Source organism: Salmo salar, chromosome 11, assembly GCF_965601325.2.
Source record: "Salmo salar chromosome 11, fSalSal1, whole genome shotgun sequence".
NCBI lineage: Eukaryota > Metazoa > Chordata > Actinopteri > Salmoniformes > Salmonidae > Salmo > Salmo salar.
In genome coordinates, this window is record NC_138301.1 from 52476184 (window position 1) to 52497577 (window position 21394).

At 42.8% G+C, this 21394-nt stretch overlaps 1 protein-coding gene across 5 annotated transcripts; it reads left to right on the forward strand.

Moving 5' to 3' along the window:
* The first annotated feature begins 1 nt into the window (after window position 1).
* csk22 (Casein kinase II subunit alpha) lies at window positions 2–20597 on the forward strand. Of its 5 annotated transcripts, NM_001140057.1 has the most exons (13): window positions 57–319; window positions 713–1072; window positions 1348–1459; window positions 1751–1852; window positions 2826–2876; window positions 4615–4674; window positions 4848–4931; window positions 15024–15134; window positions 15405–15506; window positions 15879–15979; window positions 16571–16719; window positions 19728–19812; window positions 20120–20597. In NM_001140057.1, the coding sequence occupies exons 2-12, from the start codon at window positions 969–971 to the stop codon at window positions 19796–19798; spliced, it is 1047 nt and encodes a 348-aa protein (NP_001133529.1). In that variant the 5' UTR covers window positions 57–319; window positions 713–968; the 3' UTR covers window positions 19799–19812; window positions 20120–20597. The 5 variants fall into 5 exon arrangements, with proteins under 5 accessions (XP_082813639.1, XP_082813641.1, NP_001133529.1 ...); XM_082957513.1 differs by having other exon boundaries at window positions 2–1072; window positions 16571–16734; XM_082957515.1 differs by having other exon boundaries at window positions 9–1072.
* The last annotated feature ends 797 nt before the right edge of the window (window positions 20598–21394 follow it).

Sequence of the window (21394 nt, forward strand, 5' to 3'; positions counted from 1 at the left end):
GGGCCGCTACAATGTTGCGTTTGGAGGGGTCACTGGCGACTACTTCCGGGTGATGTTTTTGTTGCAACGGAGTCGCAGCAGCTACGACTTGAACGACGGAGTCTTCTTAGAATGAATATTTAGCTAAACCCATTAGCCAGACTCAAAAACATATTCAGCGGTTTCAAGTGTAATATTCTCAGGCATTTTCCTCGAACTTTGCGCCCTGGAGAGGGTGCCACCGCAAGCCCAAATACATGTCGCTGGACTTCCTACCCGAGTGTGCTGCTAGCTAGCTAACAGTAGCAGGCTAGCTGACGACAATCATTTCTACAGTAACGTACATGTAGCGAGACGGATTTCACGTCTTTTCTAAACCAACTGACCATTGTTAGAGAACTTATTATCGCAACTCAAGCTTGCTGTTTGATATTGTACTTATGGTGGCTTATCGTATTCGTTTACGTTAGTATTGTGATGAACACGGGGGCCCAACTTAACTGGTTAGCATCTAGGCTAACTAGCTAACTTATCTTGCTTATACCAGAGGGGTCTGTCAAATTCAATTAGCTTGCCCAGCTCGCGGCCTCGTAAATTGCTTTTTAAACCATTTCTCGATTTGAGTTACTAGCTAGCTGTCCGATATTGAATCCTTATTGCCAATTGTGTTAGTCTACCTCATCCTCTTTCCCTTTTCTCCTGCCGCCTCCCTGAAACTGGCGGTCCACCATAGCATCTTGCCAAACAGGCTGTTCAGGGGCATCAGGAACTCGCTCATCGTAGCTTTGACAATCCGCACAGCAAGTGCTGCCGACTGCGGTCACCAACTACGGACGAAAGTAGCCCAAACCAATGTTAAGCCATCTTACACGGAGTTAACTAAATCTAGGGTCTCCGAAAGTCGGTGCCCTGCCTTCCAATTTCGCGCCAAGAAGAGTAGTATTGTTGTGGAAGGTGAGCCCCATCAGCACCGTGCGTACAAGCTCGCGATGCCCCCTCCTACGGTCAGCAGTAAAGCTCGGGTCTACACCGATGTCAACACGCAGAAGACCAGGGACTACTGGGACTACGATGCACACGTGCCAAGCTGGAGGTAAAGAAGGATGTAGCTATTCTACTAACTGTTAGTTACTAGGGGTCTCTAATTCTGGAGAGCTGTGTGTGCATGCTTTCATTCCAAGCCTACTGGGTTTGATCAAACGTCTGTTTATCACCCAGTTGCTCTTCAGGACAGGAGTTAGGAGAATCCTGTTGTAAATGTGTATTATCCCTTCTAGATAATCCTGTCTGATAACCCTACTGCATGCATATACTCCTACCAATTCCCACAGGTCTCTTCTCAGGATTGTCTTGTTCTTCTCTCTGCAGTAATCAGGACAACTACCAGTTGGTACGGAAGCTGGGCCGAGGGAAATACAGCGAGGTGTTTGAAGCCGTCAACGTCAGCAACAATGAGAAAGTGGTGGTTAAAATCCTCAAGGTGAGCTGCTGTCATTTGATGTGTTTTGAATGTTTTTCCGTAGGTGTATACAATGGAGGTAATAGGACCCTCAACCTAGGCATGTGGCCCCTGCTTAAAACAGTTGGCCTTCTATTGGCTTCAGTTGAACAGGGTCATATTCATTAGTGCGCACACCCAATGGAGTGTGTAGAGTTATGTTTCGGTCCAATTGTTTCCGTTTGGTTCTGGAGAATACAACCCTGCCTGATTGAGACTTTGAGGTTCTTTTTGTTGTGTTTATATCTGGAAATGATTGATCTCTTGTTTCAGCCTGTCAAGAAGAAGAAGATCAAGCGAGAGATTAAGATCCTGGAGAACCTGCGTGGTGGAACCAACATCATCCGCCTGGTGGACACAGTGAAGGATCCTGTGGTATGTCTCTCTCATAGAAATATAATCTCTAGAAGGGGCTTAGTGCCTCTAACAATCACATATTGACTGGTAAACTTGCAATGGCTGCCAGTCGTCCCATAATGGCATCAATGACTTGACAGAGGAGGCCTGTTCTATAGATTCCATTTATGTGGTCTCTCCATTCAGCCTCAATACACTATTCTGTAGATTATATTTCTATGGTCTCTCCGGTCAGCCCCAGTATTTCATACTATAGATTACATTTATGTGATCTTGCCAGTCAACCCCAGTACTCCATTCTATAGATTATATTTCTGTTGTCTTTCTGGTCAGGCCCAGTACTCCATTCTGTAGATTATATTTCTGTGGTCTCTCTGGTCAGCCCCAGTACTCCATTCTATAGATTATTTCTGTGGTCTCTCTGGTCAGCCCCAGTACTCCATTCTATAGATTATATTTCTGTGGTCTCTCTGGTCAGCCCCAGTACTCCATTGGGTGTGTGTTTATTTGCATTTAGGGGTGTGACCTCCCCTCCGTGAAAAGGGAATTAATGAGCCCACACCGTCACAGTGAGGTGCTGACTAACAGATTTACATTTCAGTTATTTAGCTGACTCTTATCCAGAGCCACTCACAGTTAGTGCATTCATCTTAGCTAGGTAAGACAACCACCTATCACAGTCATAGTAAGTCAAACCTTTTCTCAAAGCCCACTATCAGCAAAGTTAAACTGTAGAATGAGAGAGCCCCCTGATGAAGGCTATTTGGACAATGTTGGTGATAAATCCACAAACAAGGAGAGAGATGAGTGTGAGACTGTTTTCATTGTAATGTCTTTCCCATCAGTTTATTTGCCTTTAGTGGTGTGCTGCTCTGCTTTTGTTGAAATGTGTGCTTGTGATTGTATTTCTTCAACAATAGAACTCTCTCTCTGCCATCTTCTTTATTCTTTAATAATCAGAGATGAATTCTCCCATCTTGTCTCTCTGCAGTCTAGAACGCCAGCACTTGTCTTTGAGTGCATCAATAACACAGATTTTAAGGTACTGATGTTTGGTGAATATCATGCATTCATGTGAAACTACTACAAAGAAATTATGTAAAGTTACTGATCTCTCTCTAAGGTAATTGTCTGTTTGAAAAGTTAAGACATGAAAATATACTGATATCATATAACAAATACTTTTTAATCTGTAAACATTTTGAAAGTACAGTGCGTTCGTAAAGTATTCAGACCCCTTGACTTTTTCCACATTTTGTTACAGCGTTTTTCTAAAATTGATTAAATTAAAAGCAAAAAAATACAATCTACACACAGTACCCCATAATGACAAAGTAAAAACAAATGTTTTGAATTTTTTTGCAAAACAAAAAAAACTATCACATTTACATAAGTATTCAGACCCTTTACTCAGTACTTTGTTGAAGCACCTTTGGGAGCGATTACTGCCTCAAGTCTTCTTGGCTATGACGCTAGACGCTTGGCACACCTGTATTAGTGGAGTTTCTCCCGTTCTTCTCTGCAGATCCTCTCAAGCTCTGTCAGGTTGAATGGGAAGCGTTGCTGCACAGCTATTTTCAGGTCTTAAGAGACGTTCAATCAGGTTCAAGTCTGGGCTCTGGCAGGGCCACTCAAGGACATTGAGACTTGTTCCAAAGCCACTCCAGTGTTGTCTTGGCTGTGTGCTATGGGTTGTTGCCCTGTTGGAAGGTGAACTTTTGCCCCAGTCAGAGGTCCTCAGCACTCTGGAGCAGGTTTTCATTAAGGCTCTCTCTGTACTTTGCTCCGTTCATCTTTCCCTCAATCCTGACTAGTCTCCCAGTCCCTGCTGCTGAAAAACATCCTCACAGCATGATGCTGCCACCACCATTCCTCGCTGTAGGGATGGTGCAAGGTTTCCTCCAGATGTGACGCTTGGCATTCAGGCCAATCAGTTAAATATTGGTTTCATCTTTAGGTGCCTTTTGGCAAACTCCAAGCAAGCTGTCGTGTGCCTTTTACTGAGGAGTGGCTTCTGTCTGGCCACTTTACCGTAAAGGCCTGATTGATGGAGTGCTGCATAGATGGTTGTCCTTCTAGAAGGTTCTCCCATCGCCATAGAGGAACTCTGGAGCTCTGTCAGACTGACCAACGGGTTCTTGGTCACCTCCCTGACCAAGGCCCTTCTCCCCCGATTGCTCAATTTGGTCGGGTGGCCAGCTCTAGGAAGAGTCGTGTTTGTTCCAAACTTCTTTCAATTAAGAATGATGGAGACCACTGTGTTCTTGGGGACCTTCAATGCTGCAGAAATGTTTTGCTACCCTTCCCCAGATTTGTGCCTCGACACCATCCTGTCTCGGAGCTCTACGGACAATTCCTTCGACCTCATGGCTTGGTTTTTGCTCTGACATGCACTGTCAACTGTGGGACCTTATATAGACAGGTGGGTGCCTTTCCAAATCATGTCCAATCAATTGAATTTACCACAGGTGGACTCCAATCAAGTTGTAGAAACAACAAGGATGATCAATGGAAACAGGATGCACCTGAGCTCAATTTCAAGTCTCATAGCAAAGGGTATGAATACTTATGTAAAGGTTATTTTATTTTAAATTTGCGAACATTTAAAAAAAACAGTTTTTCCTTTGTCATTACGGGGTATTGTGTGTAGATTGAGGATATATATTTTTTTTTCTTTAATACATTTTAGAATACGGCTGTAACAAAATGTGGAAAAAGTCAAGTGGTATGAATACTTTCCAAATGCACTGTAGTTAACCTTTGTTTAATCTCATTCACAGGAGCTTTACCAGAAGTTAACAGACTTTGATATTCGTTTCTATGTGTACGAGCTTCTCAAGGTAAGGGAAGCTGGCAGGTCCCCACGCTTGGCTCTGTTGCATCCCACTTGTCAAATAATTTGGCTTCAATTTGTTTCCATTGACACTACTTTTTGGTCAAGAGAGCCTGAAAAGAGTCTTCAGATAAAGACTGTCGTCTAGACTGTGATGTCCTTTTGTGTTGTCTCCTGCAGGCTCTGGACTACTGCCATAGCATGGGGATCATGCACAGGGATGTCAAACCACACAACGTCATGATCGACCACCAGATGAGAAAGGTAGCCATCCGATCATCTTTATTTAAACAGGTTATTCTCATTGAGATACAATCTGGAGAGTCCTGGGAGCAACATCAAACTCTCCCTCTCTCAGGGTTGGGGTTTCTTCATTTCCTGGTTTTAATCAGGATTTCTGGTTTTGCTGACATCATCGTCAATTCATACATGATGGAAGTTGGCCCACCCCAAAACAATATCCTCTTTATGTCCTGGGTCTCTACAAGGTTAAAAAAATATATCTTATTTAACCTTTATTTTTTTCAGGGAGTCATACTAAGACCAAGGTTTCTTTTACAGATAGAAAAACATGGTCATAAAAAACAAACACATTCATCAGTAATAATGTCCTCAATCAGCTTTCTGAATTGACCAGGAGACACCAAAACATCACATTCATCAGTAATAATGTCCTCAATCAACTTTCTGAATTGACCAGGAGACACCAAAACATCACATTCATCAGTAATAATGTCCTCAATCAGCTTTCTGAATTGACCAGGAGACACCAAAACATCACATTCATCAGTAATAATGTCCTCAATCAACTTTATGAATTGACCTGGAGACACCAAAACATCACATTCATCAGTAATAATGTCCTCAATCAACTTTATGAATTGACCAGGAGACACCAAAACATCACATTCATCAGTAATAATGTCCTCAATCAACTTTATGAATTGACCAGGAGACACCAAAACATCACATTCATCAGTAATAATGTCCTCAATCAACTTTATGAATTGACCTGGAGACACCAAAACATCACATTTTGAATATTGTTCCAGAAATATAGTGGGAAAAAAACTCAAAGCTGGTTTACCTAACTCAGTACAGACAAGGAATTTTCCACATTTATCCACTCATGTCTAGAGGTTAGTAATGATGTTAGGTACATTGGGAGTTTTTTGTAAGAAGGCTTTATGAATGAAAACACAGCAATGTTTCAACCTACGTGATATCAGAGACGGCCAACCAACTTTACAGTAGAGAATGCAGTGATGAGCACAAACTGTCGACCCGCAAAAAATCTAATAACATTTTATGAGTACAACAGGTGTAGACTTTACCGTGAAATGTTTACTTACGAGCCCTTTCCCAACAATCCAGAGTTAAAAAGTAAAACAAAAAAAAGATGAGCAAACGAAAATAACAATAACAAGGCTCCATACAAGGAGTACCGGTTCCAATATACTTATGTAAATTAGATATTTGTTTCATTTTCAATACATTTTATAAAGGGGAATTTTTTTCACTCTCTTTCACCTTGTTATTATTGGCTATGGTATGTAGATGAGTGATATAAAAATAATTTAATCAATTTTCAATTCAGGCTGTAACACAACAAAATGTGAAATAAGTCAAGGGATATGAATACTTTCTGAAGGCAATGTGCATGTAGGTAACTAGGTGGTAACTAGGGGGTAACTAGGGGTAAAAGGCCGTCAGGATGGATAATACAGTAGCAGTGTGTGGCTACAGTCCAGTGAGTGTGTGTGTAGAGCCAGTGCAAGAATGTAAGTGCAAACAAGGGAGTCAATGCAAATAGTCCAGTTAGCCGTTTGATTAACTGTTGAGCACAGGGTTTCTGTTAGCCGGCTTTTGGCCAATTTACATTTTTGTTGTTGTTGAAATACTGGTATAATTGGCACCGGCCAATTGTCCGGTAGAAGAAGATCCCATTTAGAAATAATATATATATATTTTTTTATCCTATTAATTGACAGAAATACCAGTTGATGGAAACACATTTGACTAGTCATGCCTATCGGTCTATAGGTTAATTTGGGTTAATTTAGTGGAATTAAATAGGTGTGTAATACAGTATATTTGTTATGCATCTTATCACACCGTTCACATACAGAGCCTTTGAGGGGAAAGTCTGTCAGACAGCGTCTCCAACGGCAACGGAAGGCAGGCTTCATCATCACCTCACACACCACTTTGCAGTGAGCTGGAGGCAGTATGCGTTTAGAAAACATGAATTTAATTGTTTGAAACGTGAAAGTTTTTTACTACATATGAGGCATGTCTTACCTTGCTTTAAAGTAGCCTAGTCAATCACACCATATCCTTGGAGGCAATTTATTTTATATCAACTTTCTTTCGTTGTCCAGTAGCCAAAGGCACAATCCTGGTCATATTAGCGCCCTGTGGTAGTTGTTGATAATCCTGGCCATATTAGCGACCCGTGATAGGTGTTGACAATCCTGGTCATATTAGTGACCCGTGGTAGTTGTTGATAATCCTGGTCATATTAGCGACCCGTGGTAGTTGTTGATAATCCTGGTCATATCAGCGACCCGTGGTAGTTGTTGATAATCCTGGTCATATTAGCGACCCGTGGTAGTTGTTGATAATCCTGGTCATATTAGTGACCCGTGGTAGTTGTTGATAATCCTGGTCATATTAGCGACCCGTGGTAGTTGTTGATAATCCTGGTCATATTAGCGACCCGTGGTAGTTGTTGATAATCCTGGTCATATTAGTGACCCGTGGTAGTTGTTGATAATCCTGGTCATATTAGCGACTCGTGGTAGTTGTTGATAATCCTGGCCATATTAGCGACCCGTGATAGGTGTTGACAATCCTGGTCATATTAGTGACCCGTGGTAGTTGTTGATAATCCTGGTCATATTAGCGACCCGTGGTAGTTGTTGATAATCCTGGTCATATCAGCGACCCGTGGTAGTTGTTGATAATCCTGGTCATATTAGCGACCCGTGGTAGTTGTTGATAATCCTGGTCATATTAGCGACCCGTGGTAGTTGTTGATAATCCTGGTCATATCAGCGACCCGTGGTAGTTGTTGATAATCCTGGTCATATTAGCGACCCGTGGTAGTTGTTGATAATCCTGGTCATATTAGCGACTCGTGGTAGTTGTTGATAATCCTGGTCATATTAGCGACCCGTGGTAGTTGTTGATAATCCTGGTCATATCAGCGACCCGTGGTGGTTGTTGATAATCCTGGCCATATTAGCGACCCGTGGTGGTTGTTGATAATCCTGGCCATGCACTCGCACCACACTGCCAGGTCTCTAACCTCCTCCCTGGAGGCTGTCTCATCGTTGTCAGTGATCAGTCCTACCACAGTCGTGTCGTATGTAAACTTAATGATGGTGTTGGAGTCGTACACAGCCACGCAGTCATGGGTGAACATGGAGTACAGGAGGGGACTATGCATGCACCCCTGAGGGGCCCCATGTTGAGGGGCAGCGTGGCACATGTGCCTACCCTCACCACCTGGGTGTGGCCCGTCAGGAAGTACAGGACCCAATTGCAGAGGGAGGTGTTTAGTCCCAGAGTCCATAGCTTAGTTATGGAGATCGGAGGGAACTATGGTGAACGCTGAGCTGTAGTCAGTGAATAGCATTCTCATGTAGGTCTTCTTTTTGTCCCGGTGGGAGACGGCAGTTTGGAGTGCAATAAAGATTGCGTCACCTGTGGATCTGTTGGGACGGTATGCAAATTGGAGTGGGTCCAGGGTGTCTGTGATGATGGTGCTGTGAGCCATGACCAGCCTATCAAAGCATTTCGTGGCTACAGATGAGTGCTACTGGGCTGTAGTCATTTAGACAGGTTACCTTAGCGTTCTTGGGCACAGGGTTCTATAGTGGTCTGCTTGAAACATGTAGGTATTACAGACTGGGTCGGTGAGAAGTTGAAAATGTCAGTGAAGACACTTGCCAGCAGGTCAGTGCATGCTCTGAGTTGGTGTCCTGCTAATCCGTCAGGCCCTTCAGCCTTGTGAATGTTGACCTGTTTAAAGGTCTTATTCACATTGGCTACGACAGCCGGAACAGCTTGTTCTTTAATGCATGGTTCAGTGTTGCTTGCCTCGACGCTAGCATAGAAGGTATTTAGCTTGTCTGGTATACTTGTGTCACTGGACAGCTCGTGGTTGGGTTTCCTTTTGTAATCACTGACAGTTTACAAGCCCTGCCACATCCAACGAGAGTCAGAACCGGTGTAGTAGCATTCCATCTTGGTCCTGTGTTGATAGTTCATTGGTTTAGTTTCCCGCTCCTTGAAAGCGGCAGCTCTAGCCTTTAGCTCAGTGCGGATTTTGCCTGTAATCCGTGGCTTGTGGTTGGAATATGTACATACGGTCATTGTGGGAATGACATCGTCAATGTACTTTTTAATTAAGCCTGTGACTGTGGTAAATTCCTCAATGCCATCGGGTGAATCCAGGAACGTACTGCATTCTAGTCTGTGCTGCAAAACAGTCCTGTAGCTTAGCATCCACTTCATCCGACCACTTCCGTATTGAGCACGTCACTGATACTTCCTGTTTTGAGTTTTTGCTTGTCAGCAGGAATCGGGAGGTTAGTTGTGGTCATATTTGCCAAATTGAGGGAATGGTGTTACGATAAACTGCATCTAACGGCTTTAATGAAGTGGCAGCTGCGTTAATATAGTTAAGGGCTCTCCAACCGTGTTCCTGGAGAGCTACGGTCCTTTAGGTTTTCACTCCAACCCTAATCTAGCACACCTGATTCTAATAATGACCTGGTTGATAAGCTGAACCAGGTTAGTTACAACTGGGGTTGGAGTGAAAACCTACAGGAGGTTATCTCTCCAGGAACAGGGTCTTACTGCGGTCTGACACATGACACAAAATACCTTAGAGACAAAATACTTTACAATTTACATACAGTCGTGGCCAAAAGTTTTGAGAATGACACAAATATACATTTTCACAAAGTCTGCTGCTTCAGTGTCTTTAGATATTTTTGTCAGATGTTACTATGGAATACTGAAGTATAATTACAAGCATTTCATAAGTGTCAAAGGCTTTTATTGACAATTACATGAAGTTGATGCAAAGAGTCAATATTTGCAGTGTTGACCTTTCTTTTTCAAGACCTCTGCAATCCTCCCTGGCATGCTGTCAATTAACTTCTGGGCCTCATCCTGACTGATGGCAGCCCATTCTTGCATAATCAATGCTTGGAGATGTCAGAATTTGTGGGGTTTTGTTTGTCCACCCACCTTTTTGAGGATTGACCACAAGTTCTCAATGGGATTAAGGTCTGGGGAGTTTCCTGGCCATGGACCCAAAAATATCGATGTTTTGTTCCCCAAGCCACTTAGTTATCACTTTTGCCTTATGGCAAGGTGCTCTATCATGCTGGAAAAGGCATTGTTCGTCACCAAACTGTTCCTGGATGGTTGGGAGAAGTTGCTCTCGGAGAATGTGTTGGTACCATTTCTTTATTCATGGCTGTGTTCTTAGGCAAAATTGTGAGTGAGCCCACTCCCTTGGCTGAGAAGCAACCCCACACATGAATGGTCTCAGGATGCTTTACTGTTGGCATGACACAGGACTGATTGTAGTGCTCACCTTGTCTTCTAGTGCTCACCTTTTTTCCGGATGCCCCAAACAATCGGAAAGGGGATTCATCAGAGAAAATGACTTTACCCCAGTCTTCAGCAGTCCAATCCCTGTACCTTTTGCAGAATATCAGTCTGTCCCTGATGTTTTTCCTGGAGAGAAGTGGCTTTTTTGCTGCCCTTCTTGACACCAGGCCAAACTCCAAAAGTCTTCGCCTCACTGTGCGTGCAGATGCACTCACACCTGCCTGCTGCCATTCCTGAGCAAGCTCTGTACTGGTGGTGCCCCGATCCCGCAGCTGAATCAACTTTAGGAGACGGTCCTGGCGCTTGCTGGACTTTCTTGGGCGCCCTGAAGCCTTCTCACAACAATTGAACTGCTCTCCTTGAAGTTCTTGATGATCTGATAAATGGTTGATTTAGGTGCAATATTACTGGCAGCAATATCCTTGCCTGTGAAGCCCTTTCTGTGCAAAGCAATGATGACGGCACGTGTTTCCTTGCACGTAACCATGATTGACAGAGGAAGAACAATGATTCCAAGCACCACCCTCCTTTTGAAGCTTCCACTCTGTTATTCAAACTCAATCAGCATGACAGAGTGATCGCCAGCCTTGTCCTTGTCAACACTCACACCTGTGTTAACGAGATAATCACTGACATGATGTCAGCTGGTCCTTTTGTGGCAGGGCTGAAATGCAGTGGAAATGTTTTTGGGGGATTCAGTTCATTTGCATGACAAAGAGGAACTTTGCAATTAATTGCAATTCATCTGATCACTCTTCATAACATTCTGGAGTTTATGCAAATTGCCATCATACAAACTGAGCCAGCAGACTTTGTAAAAATGTATATTTGTGTCATTCTCAACTTTTGGCCACGACTGTACATCTAAAAACATGAACGTGTGTGCGCGTGTCTGTCAGTTACACGTACGTCAGTACATACACAACAGGTAGGTGCCATGGGGGAGAGGCATTGTGCCGTGAGGTGTTGCTTTTATCTGTTTTTTTTTACCAGGTTTGCTGTTAACTTGCACTGTATAAGATGGAAGGGAGTTTCATGGCTTTGTATAATACTGTGCGTTTTCCTTGAATTTGTTCTGGACCTGGGGACTGAAAATACCCCTGGTGGCTTGTCTGGTGTGGTAAATGTGTTTGTCAGTGCTGTGTGTAAGTTGACGATGTAAACAATTTGGGATTTTCAACATATTAATGTTTCTTATAAAAAGAAGTGGTGATGCAGTCACTTTCCTCAACTCTTAGCCAAGAGAGACTGGCATGCATAGTATTTATATCAGCCCTCTGATTACAATGAAGAGCAAGATGTGCCACTCTGTTCTGGGCCAGCTGCAGCTTAACTAGGTCTTTCTTTGCAGGACTTGACCACACGACTGGACAATAATCAAGATGAGATAAAACTAGAGGGTGCAGGACTTGACCACACGACTGGACATTAATCAAGATGAGATAAAACTAGAGGGTGCAGGACTTGACCACACGACTGGACAATAATCAAGATGAGATAAAACTAGAGGGTGCAGGACTTGACCACACGACTGGACAATAATCAAGATGAGATAAAACTAGAGGGTGCAGTACTTGTTTGTGGAGTGTGGTATCAAAAAAGCAGAGCATCTCTTTATTACGGACAGACCTCTCCCCATCTTGACAACCTTTTTGAGTCTATATTGAACAAAAATATCTACGCAACATGCAGCAATTTCAAAGATTTTACTGAGTTACAGTTAATATAAGGAAATCGGTCAATTGAAATGAATTAATTACGCATTAATCTATGGATTTTACATGACTGGGAATACAGATGTGCATCTGTTGGTCACAGATACCTTAAAGAAAAAGCTAGGGGCGTGGATCAGAAAACCAGTCAGTATCTGGTGGGACCACAATTTGCTCATGCAGTGCGACACATCTCCTTCGCATAGAGTTGATAAGGCTGTTGATTGTGGCCTGTGGAATGTTGTCCCACTCCTCTTCAATGGCTTTGCGATATTGCTGGATATTGGCGGGAACTGGAACATGCTGTCGATCTAGAGCATCCTAAACATGCTCAATGGGTGACATTTCTGAGTATGCAGGCCATGGAAGAACTGGGACATTTTCAGCTTCCAGGAATTGTGTACAGATCCTTGCTGCATGGGGCCGTGCATTCATGCAGTCCGCATGCCAATTGCACGCTCCCTCAAGTTGTTGTATTGTGTGTGACAAAACGACACATTTTAGTGGCCTTTTATTGTCCCCAGCACAAGGTGCACCTGTGTAATGATCATGCCGTTTAATCAGCTTCTTGATATGCCACACCTATCAGGTGGATGGATTATCTTGGCAAAGGAGAAATGCTCACTAACAGGGATGTAAACAAATTTGTGCACATTTGAGAAATGCACACAAAAAGCTTATGAAGATTTCTGAGTTTAATTTCAGCTCATGAAACATGAGACCAACACTTTACATGTTGTGGTTTATAACATGGGACCAACACTTTACATGTTGTGGTTTATAACATGGGACCAACACTTTACATGTTGTGGTTTATAACATGGGACCAACACTTTACATGTTGTGTTTAGTGTATATGTCTTATATGGGTTGGAGTTAACCTACAGGAGGGTAGCTCTCCAGGAACAGGGTTGGAGTTAAAACCTACAGGAGGGTAGCTCTCCAGGAACAGGGTTGGAGTTAAAACCTACAGGAGGGTAGCTCTCCAGGAACAGGGTTGGAGTTAAAACCTACAGGAGGGTAGCTCTCCAGGAACAGGGTTGGAGTTAAAACCTACAGGAGGGTAGCTCTACAGGAACAGGGTTGGAGTTAAAACCTACAGGAGGGTAGTTCTCCAGGAACAGGGTTGGAGTTAAAACCTACAGGAGGGTAGTTCTCCAGGAACAGGGTTGGAGTTAAAACCTACAGGAGGGTAGCTCTCCAGGAACAGGGTTGGAGTTAAAACCTACAGGAGGGTAGCTCTACAGGAACAGGGTTGGAGTTAAAACCTACAGGAGGGTAGTTCTCTAGGAACAGGGTTGGTAACCCCTGATATAGATGTCACCATAGTCTAGAACTGGTAGGAACATCTACTGAATGATCTGCTTTAGACTATTTAGCGAGAGGCAGGACCTATTTCTATAGAAGTCAATTTTTTAAATGATGTTATGATAAACACCATTCCTGCCCCTGTTCCCTACTAATCTAGGCCAGTGTTTCCCAAATAGCTGGCCTCATAGTAGCTGCAGCTAATTTCTCCTGGGTCAGAAGCAGAGCATCAATACTTGTTTTATCAGGAGGGTCACAGAATGTTGCGTCCCAAATATCACCTGAAGTGTACACTCGATTTTTTTTTACCTCTTATAACCGTCCGCAAGTCTCGCAAGCTTACGTTGTTTTGCTACACGAATTCAGCAGTAATCAGTCATCTTCTCACTAATGTAATGGCATTGTATAGGTGGATGCATAGGTTAGTGGGAGTTCCTACCATATTTCTTATACTTGTCATTTCCTTTAGAATCAGTGAAGGGAAGTGAACAAGGTCACACTTTGGGAGGAAGAAGAGATAATTTGGACTCATCCAGAGAGGAAACTTCAGAAGGTGTTAAATGGGTCAAGTTATGGCACCAAAACGCTGTGAGGATGGAGGGGGGGTTGCAGGGGGGGCGGTTGGGCTGTCATGGTTCTATTTAGCCACCAGGTGGCAGTAGTGGTGCTGCAGCAGCAGAAAACAAAGCTGAGGGCTAACATTATTTATTTATCTAACCTTTATTTAACTAGGCAAGTCAGTTAAGAACAAATACTTATTTACAATGACGGCCTACACCGGCCAAACCCGGACGACGCTGGGCCAATTGTGATACAGCCTGGATTCAAACCAGGGTGTCTGTAGTGACGCCTCCAGCACTGCGATGTAGTGCCTTAAACCACTGCACCACTCGGGAGCCCATCAAATTAAAGATGAGTATAGTGTAGAGAATCATTGTACCATCTAAACGGCAGTGAAATATATTTTTCATAACCCAAAATATTGTATTTTCAGCTGTTTGAAGCTGGTGTACAAAACCGAAAGTAAGACGCAATAACAAAACTTAAGAACTGGAAGCATAGAAATAGCGCCCATAGAATAGATCTTAGACTTGCATTCAATGAGAGTGACAGATGTATAACACACATTTCTATGTGAATTTGGTCTGGTCGTCCAAGAAGTGACATTTAGCAGCTTTATGGATCAAATCCTTTTTTTCAATTCAATAACCAACTGATGGTTGAATTTTATACATTTAAAATGATCCATTTAATATTCAGACTATTTTCAACTGAATTCCGTTACCACTTTTTTACTGATTTTCAAAATGAAATTGATCCCGAACATACTATAGATCCGTAGTTCCAAGATGGTCCACTGTTTGATGGGTCAGAAGGACATTTTGAAAGGCTTAGAAGGCAGGTTAGCATAGTGCAAAACAGGAAGCTCTGCTTCTGTACATGTCACACTGCCACAAACCCCTCTAATTCCTCCCTCTCCCTCTCTCTCCCTCTCTCTCCCTCTCTCTCTGTCTGTCTGTCTGTCTGTCTGTCTGTCTGTCTGTCTGTCTGTCTGTCTGTCTGTCTGTCTGTCTGTCTGTCTGTCTGTCTGTCTGTCTGTCTCTGCTGTCTCTGCTGTCTCTCTCTGCTGTCTCTCTCTGCTGTCTCTCTCTGCTGTCTCTCTCTGCTGTCTCTCTCTGTGTCTCTCTCTGTGTCTCTGTCTCAGCTGCGTCTCATAGACTGGGGTCTGGCTGAGTTCTACCACCCAGCTCAGGAATACAACGTCAGGGTGGCCTCCCGTTATTTTAAAGGACCAGAGCTGCTAGTGGACTATCAGGTACACACTAGTTATTAACATACATCACACTACTTCCACAATGTGAACATCCACATACACTGTTATACATCATGATGCACATATTGGTTTAATACTTGTTACATCAACACATTTATCTGTCTGCTAACATTAGTATGTTCAACAGTAGTATGTTTACAGATGTACCAATAAATGGATATTGTTCAATGAACCACATTGTGATTTTAGAATTACTTGTAGAGTATTTTTCCAGTCTTCTGTATTGTCCTTGTTATGTGGTTGTGTTTGTAGCTGTATGACTACAGTCTGGACATGTGGAGTCTAGGCTGCATGTTGGCCAGCATGATCTTCCTGAAAGAGCCATTCTTCCATGGCCAGGACAACTACGATCAGGTACACACACACACACACACACACACACACACACACACACACACACACACACACACACACACACACACACACACACACACACACACGGCAACTAGGACCAGGTAAATAACACACACAGTTCCACACTACACTAGTCCATGATACTATGCTTGTATGTAGTACAACAGTGTGAAATGGCATCATTGGGTGTGGGACCAGCCACTGGAGAGGTCATCACTTCTTCTATTGTCAACAATCCCTGTTATATATAATTACAACAAAATTACCACATGAATTCACACTATGAACACTGTTCATCTTTGATGTAGAAGGTGTGGATGTATGGTAGATGTGTGTCTCAACGTTCCTCTGACTGTCCCATGTTGTAACCAGCTGGTCCGCATCGCTAAGGTTCTTGGGACAGATGAGCTGTTTGGCTACCTACACAAGTACCACATTGAACTGGACACACGTTTCAAAGACCTCCTGGGACAGTAAGTACCACTAGGGGGCGTAGCACAGGGCTAGCCTGGTCCCACATCTTTTTGTGCTCTAGTCGAGTCCATTGCTCATTGAAAAGCCAAACAATTTGACAAAGCACTGACATGACAGAAACAGACTGTCACTCAGGTGGGAGAGGGGCTGCTGTTGAGGACTGTGGGGGTGGTATTCAGTGGCTCTAATGGGATTTGTTTTAGTGCAGTGGGTGGGCAAGACTGTTTGTTTACATGGAGCACATACCACTGTGCTAGCCTACCGTGTGGAATGTTCAGATAGAAATAGATTGTGTAGAAATCCACATCCCAGTGTTCTGTTGTTTCCGTGTTACCCTGAAGGACATAGAATATAAAGGAAAGATCCAATCACCTTCACATTTTAGCTTCCCATTCTCTCCTTTTATTGGATGTTTGTGCCCTTGGACATCGATACTTGTGAAGCGATGTGTCAACATACCCCTCAGGAACAACCGTAGCGTTACATTTTGAAATGTTAAACTAAAATTAGTGTTTCTTATTGGACCAGTTCAAGCAGTACCTCCCTGTTTCTTATTGGACCAGTTCAAGCACTTCCTCTCCTCCCCCCAGGCAGACAAGGAAGCGCTGGGAGCAGTTTGTCCAGACAGAGAACCAGCACCTGGTGACCCCTGAGTCCCTGGACCTGCTGGACAAGCTGCTACGCTACGACCACCAGCAGAGACTGACCGCTGCTGAGGCCATGCAGCATCCATACTTCTGTAAGATGCATACCTGTATGTCTGTCCTCTCAGTCTAAGTCCAGCAGCAGCCATAATTCTGTAAAGGGGTCTACACAGTTTACTAAACAGAGCCTACACAGGTCTGTTTCCATCTCTATACGTAGTTCTACGAACGTTTGCGTGGCAGATTTTTTTTTTTTTACTCGACGCAAACGGACCTCTGTCGGCTCGGTTTTCATAAATTGTGTAGAACCCTTAAGATAAACACACACAGAGCAGAAGATATGAGCAGAGTGGAGCGAGGAGCGGAGCCTCCCTAATTTGGCTGGAGCGTGGAAAGGATCTCAAAACATGTTCCAACATCGGCCTTGTCTTTTGCTCAAATTTGACTGTGGTACCGCATTTAAAAATTCCTTCATCACTGTTCTTTTAATAAGACCTGTTCAGTTGGATTCATTTAGCCTACCCACCCACTAATGAACAGAGATATAGATATCAGTCCACCAGGTAATAAGCCTGTTCTGTTGTATTCATTTAGCCTACCCACCCACTAATGAACAGATATATAGATATCAGTCCACCAGGTAATAGTACACTAATTGATGATTTATATAAAGGCTATTATTAAATAATAAGAGTAAGTTTGTAACAGTGCTAAAGTTGTGTATCAACTGTAAAATGTGAGCACAACAGAGCCAGTTACAACTGAAGTATCTGGTCATCAATAGATTGGAGAAAAAGCTAATCGTTTTTTAACATGGCCGCCACATATCATCAGCTTGGTCCTTGTTCAGGAGCCGATGACATGTTGAAGCTTCTTATGTTAGCCTACTTCAAAACCAAACGGTGCGTTGTCACTAAGGTAGACGGGGTGTTTGTTAAAGTATATATACAGTACCAGCCAAAAGTTAGGACACACCTACTCATTCCAGGGTTTTTCTTAATTTTTTTCTTTATAACACAACATGCAGTAACCAAAAAACTGCTAAACAAATCTAAATATATTTTATATTTGAGGTTCTTCAAGGTTGCCTCCCTCTGCCACTCTTGGCATTCTCTCAACCAGCGTCATGAGGTAGTCACCTGGAATGCATTTGAATTAACATGTGTGCCTTAAGTTAATTTGTGGAATTTCTTTCCTTCTAAATGTGTTTGACCGAATCAGTTGTGTTGTGACCAGGTAGGGGTGGTATTCAGAAGATAGCCTTATTTACTAAAAGACCAAGTCCTTATTATGGCAAGAACAGCTCAAATAATCAAAGAGAAACGACAGTCCATGATTACTTTAAGACATGGTCAGTCATTACGGAAAAATTAAGAACTTCGAAAATGTCTTCAAGTGCAGTCGTAAAACCCATCTAGTGCTATGATGAAACTGGCTCTCATGAGGACCACCACAGGAATGGAAGACCAAGAGTTAGCTCTGCTGCAGAGGATAAGTTCATTAAAGTTACCAGCCTCAAAAATTGCAGCCCAAATGAATCAACATCAACTGTTCAGAGGAGACTGTGTGAATCAGGCCTTCATGGTCGAATTGTTGTTAAGAAACAACTACTAAAGGACACCAATTAGAAGAGACTTGCTTGGGCCAAGAAACACGAGCAATGGACGGACATTAGGCTGGTGAAAATCTGTCCTTTGGTCTGAGGAGTCCAAATTTGAGATTTTTGATTCCAACCGCTGTGTTTTTGAGACTCAGAGTAGGTGAACGGAGGATGTCCGCGTGTATGGTTCCCACTGTGAAGCATGGAGGAGGAGGTGGTGTTGATGTGGGGGTGCTTTGCTGGTGACACTTTGTGATTTATTTAAAATTCAAGGCACACTTAATTAGCATGGCTACCACAGCATTCTGCAGCGATATGCCATCCCATCTGGTTTGGGCTTAGTGGGACATTTGTTTTTCAACAGGACAATGACCCAACACACCTCCAGGCTGTGTAAGGGCTATTTGACCAAGAAGGAGAGTGATGGAGTGCTGCATCAGATGACCTGGCCTACAAAATCATCCGACCTCAACCCAATTGAGATGGTTTGGGATGAGTTGGACCGCAGAGTGAATGAAAAGCAGCCAACAAGTGCTCAGCATATGTGGGAACTCCTTCAAGACTGTTGGAAAAGCATTCCAAGTGAAGCTGGTTGAGAGAATGCCAAGAGTGTGCAAAGCTGTCAAGGTGAAGGGTTACTACTTTTAAGAATCTCAAATATAAAATATATTTTGATTTGTTAAACCCTTTTAAAAAATTTTTTTTTTACTATTTGATTCCATATGTGTTATTTCATAGTTTTGATGTCTTCACTGTTATTCTACAATGTAAAAATAAAAACACTTGATTGAGTAGGTGTCAACTTTTGACTGGTATTGTACGTATTTTAAAATGAATGGAGCGAATTTGGAGATGCAGGTTTTTTTTTAATGTGCTGAGCGATTTGTAGGACGTTGAGCGCTGCACAAAGACCACTCAACTCTAGTGTCACTCTTTCATCCCATTTTTCTACGTTCCTCCGTCTTTGTCTTTCGCTGTCTCTCCCTCTCTCCATCCCTGTCCATGGACCCAATGCTAGGCAGTGAAGTGCACTCATTCTGTGTCCAGTATGCAATTATTTATGCAAATGTACTTTTGTGATGTTGTGTAAATGGTTAGAAGCAGTTCAAACCCAGTACTTAAAGTGATGGTTCCAGATTTTTCCAATTAAAGGGATACTTTGGGATTTTGTCAGAGGCCATTTATGTACTTCCCTATAGTCAGTTGAACTTGTAGATACTATGTTTCTGTGTCCAGTATGAAGGAAGTTAGAGGCAGTTTCGCGAGCCAATGCTAACTAGCGTTACCCATAGACTTCCCGTCATTGTGCTATCTGCTAGCAGTAGATAAAGGGCATCATTGCAAAAATCCTGAAGTATCTCTTTAAGACCTTTTTTATCTGACTGTGTAATAGAGAACTTTATTGCAGAAATCTCTCACCATCTCTTTAAACTTTGACCTGTACTGATGAAGAGTGAATTGGAAAGAGATGATCTCTTGCCTACCATGTTCTGTGTCCCTCAGATCCAGTGCTGAATGAACAGTCCATCTCCAACACAGACACCAAGGCAATAAGTGGATCCAATGCAACATGATGGACAGAGAGGAGGTAACATACAGACACACAGAGTTCTCCCCAAAGAATGTTAGAGCGGCACCACCTGGTGGACTAGCAGTGCCATTATGTAAAATAAAATTCTTAAATATTTATGAGTAGATTGCAGGAAATGTCAGTTACAGGTGTTGAAAACACCTGCTCAGCAGCACCACCTTGTTAAATAATCCTGGGGAGAACCCTGACATGTACACATTCTCACACCTATCCACACACACATACCTGCACAGAAACACCCAGATTGTAACAAGCCCAGTCTTCCATTCTTTTGATCGTGTCTCTATTCCTTCTTGCCGTCCAGGAAAACCTTTGTTACCTCAACTTGTGACCCTTTCGTGGCAGAAACGATCTGCCTCCAAGTCTACAGCCATACTGGAGCAAGAAGTCAACTTGCAACACACACAACACTCTTGGATAAAACCTAAATCTTTCACAACGTGGGTACTAGCGTTGCTTGGCCCCAGTCACACACAACGTATCGGATCCAAGCTATGAGGTGTGATATTCCCTCCTAGAACTGCCCCCCGAAATCCCTGCTCGCTCCCCACCCCACCCAGCTCAACTCCCCTGTTTTCAAATAAGCTGATGTCAGATGTGATACAGAGACTGACTCCAGGTCAGTTTGGCACTGGTGTTGTGCTGTGAGATGTGTGTTGGTCAGTATGGAGCTGCACTGGCCTGGGGTCAGAGCTATAATAGCACTGAGTGGAATGGAGGCTCTTTTCTGCTATGGATAGAACAAATACTATATTAAAGAGAATAAACCATTTTTATTTAAATGTTTTTGTGCCTGTTTATTATTTTTATTATATATATATATATATATATATATATATATATATATATATATATATATATATATATATATATATATATATATATATATATATATATATCGATTTCTGATTGATCAGTAGAAACCTAAATACTTACAGAGCATTCGGAAAGTATTCCAGACCCCTTGACTTTTTCCACATTTTGTTACATTAAAGCCTTATTCTAAAATTGATTTTCCCCTCAATTTACAAACAATACCCCATAATTACAAAGCAAAGACTTATTTTTTTAAATGTATTACAAAGAAAAAACGGACATATTACATTTTACATAAGTATTCAGACCTTTTACTCAGTACTTTGTTGAAGCACCTTAGGCAGCGATTACAGCCTTGTCTGATGCTGCCACCATCATGCTTCACCGTAGGGATGGTGCCTGGTTTTTCCCCAATGTGACGCTTGGCATTCAGGCAAAAGAGTTCAATCTTGGTTTCATCAGACCAGAGAACCTTGTTTCTCATGGTCTGAGTCTTTAGGTGCCTTTTGGCGAACTTCAAGCGTACTGTCATGTGCCTTTTACTGAAGTCTGACCACTCTATCATAAATACCTGATTGGTGGAGTGCTGCAGAGATGGGAGAACCTCCCAGAAGGACAACCATCTCCACAGATGAAATCTAGAGCTCTGTCAGAGTGACCATCGGGTTCTTGGTCACCTCCCTGACCAATGCCCTTCTCCCCTGATTGCTCAGTTTGGCAGGGCGGCCATCTCTAGGAAGAGTTTTGGTGGTTCCAAACTTCT

Bases quoted from the DNA above. Each gene is read 5' to 3' on its own strand.
- csk22 (XM_082957512.1), top strand. From the start codon at position 3,882: ATGGAGTGCTGCATAGATGGTTGTCCTTCTAGAAGGTTCTCCCATCGC. The intron at 4,932-15,023 runs GTAGCCATCCGA...TCTCTGTCTCAG, and splicing joins TCGACCACCAGATGAGAAAG to CTGCGTCTCATAGACTGGGG. The intron at 15,135-15,404 runs GTACACACTAGT...TTGTGTTTGTAG, and splicing joins AGCTGCTAGTGGACTATCAG to CTGTATGACTACAGTCTGGA.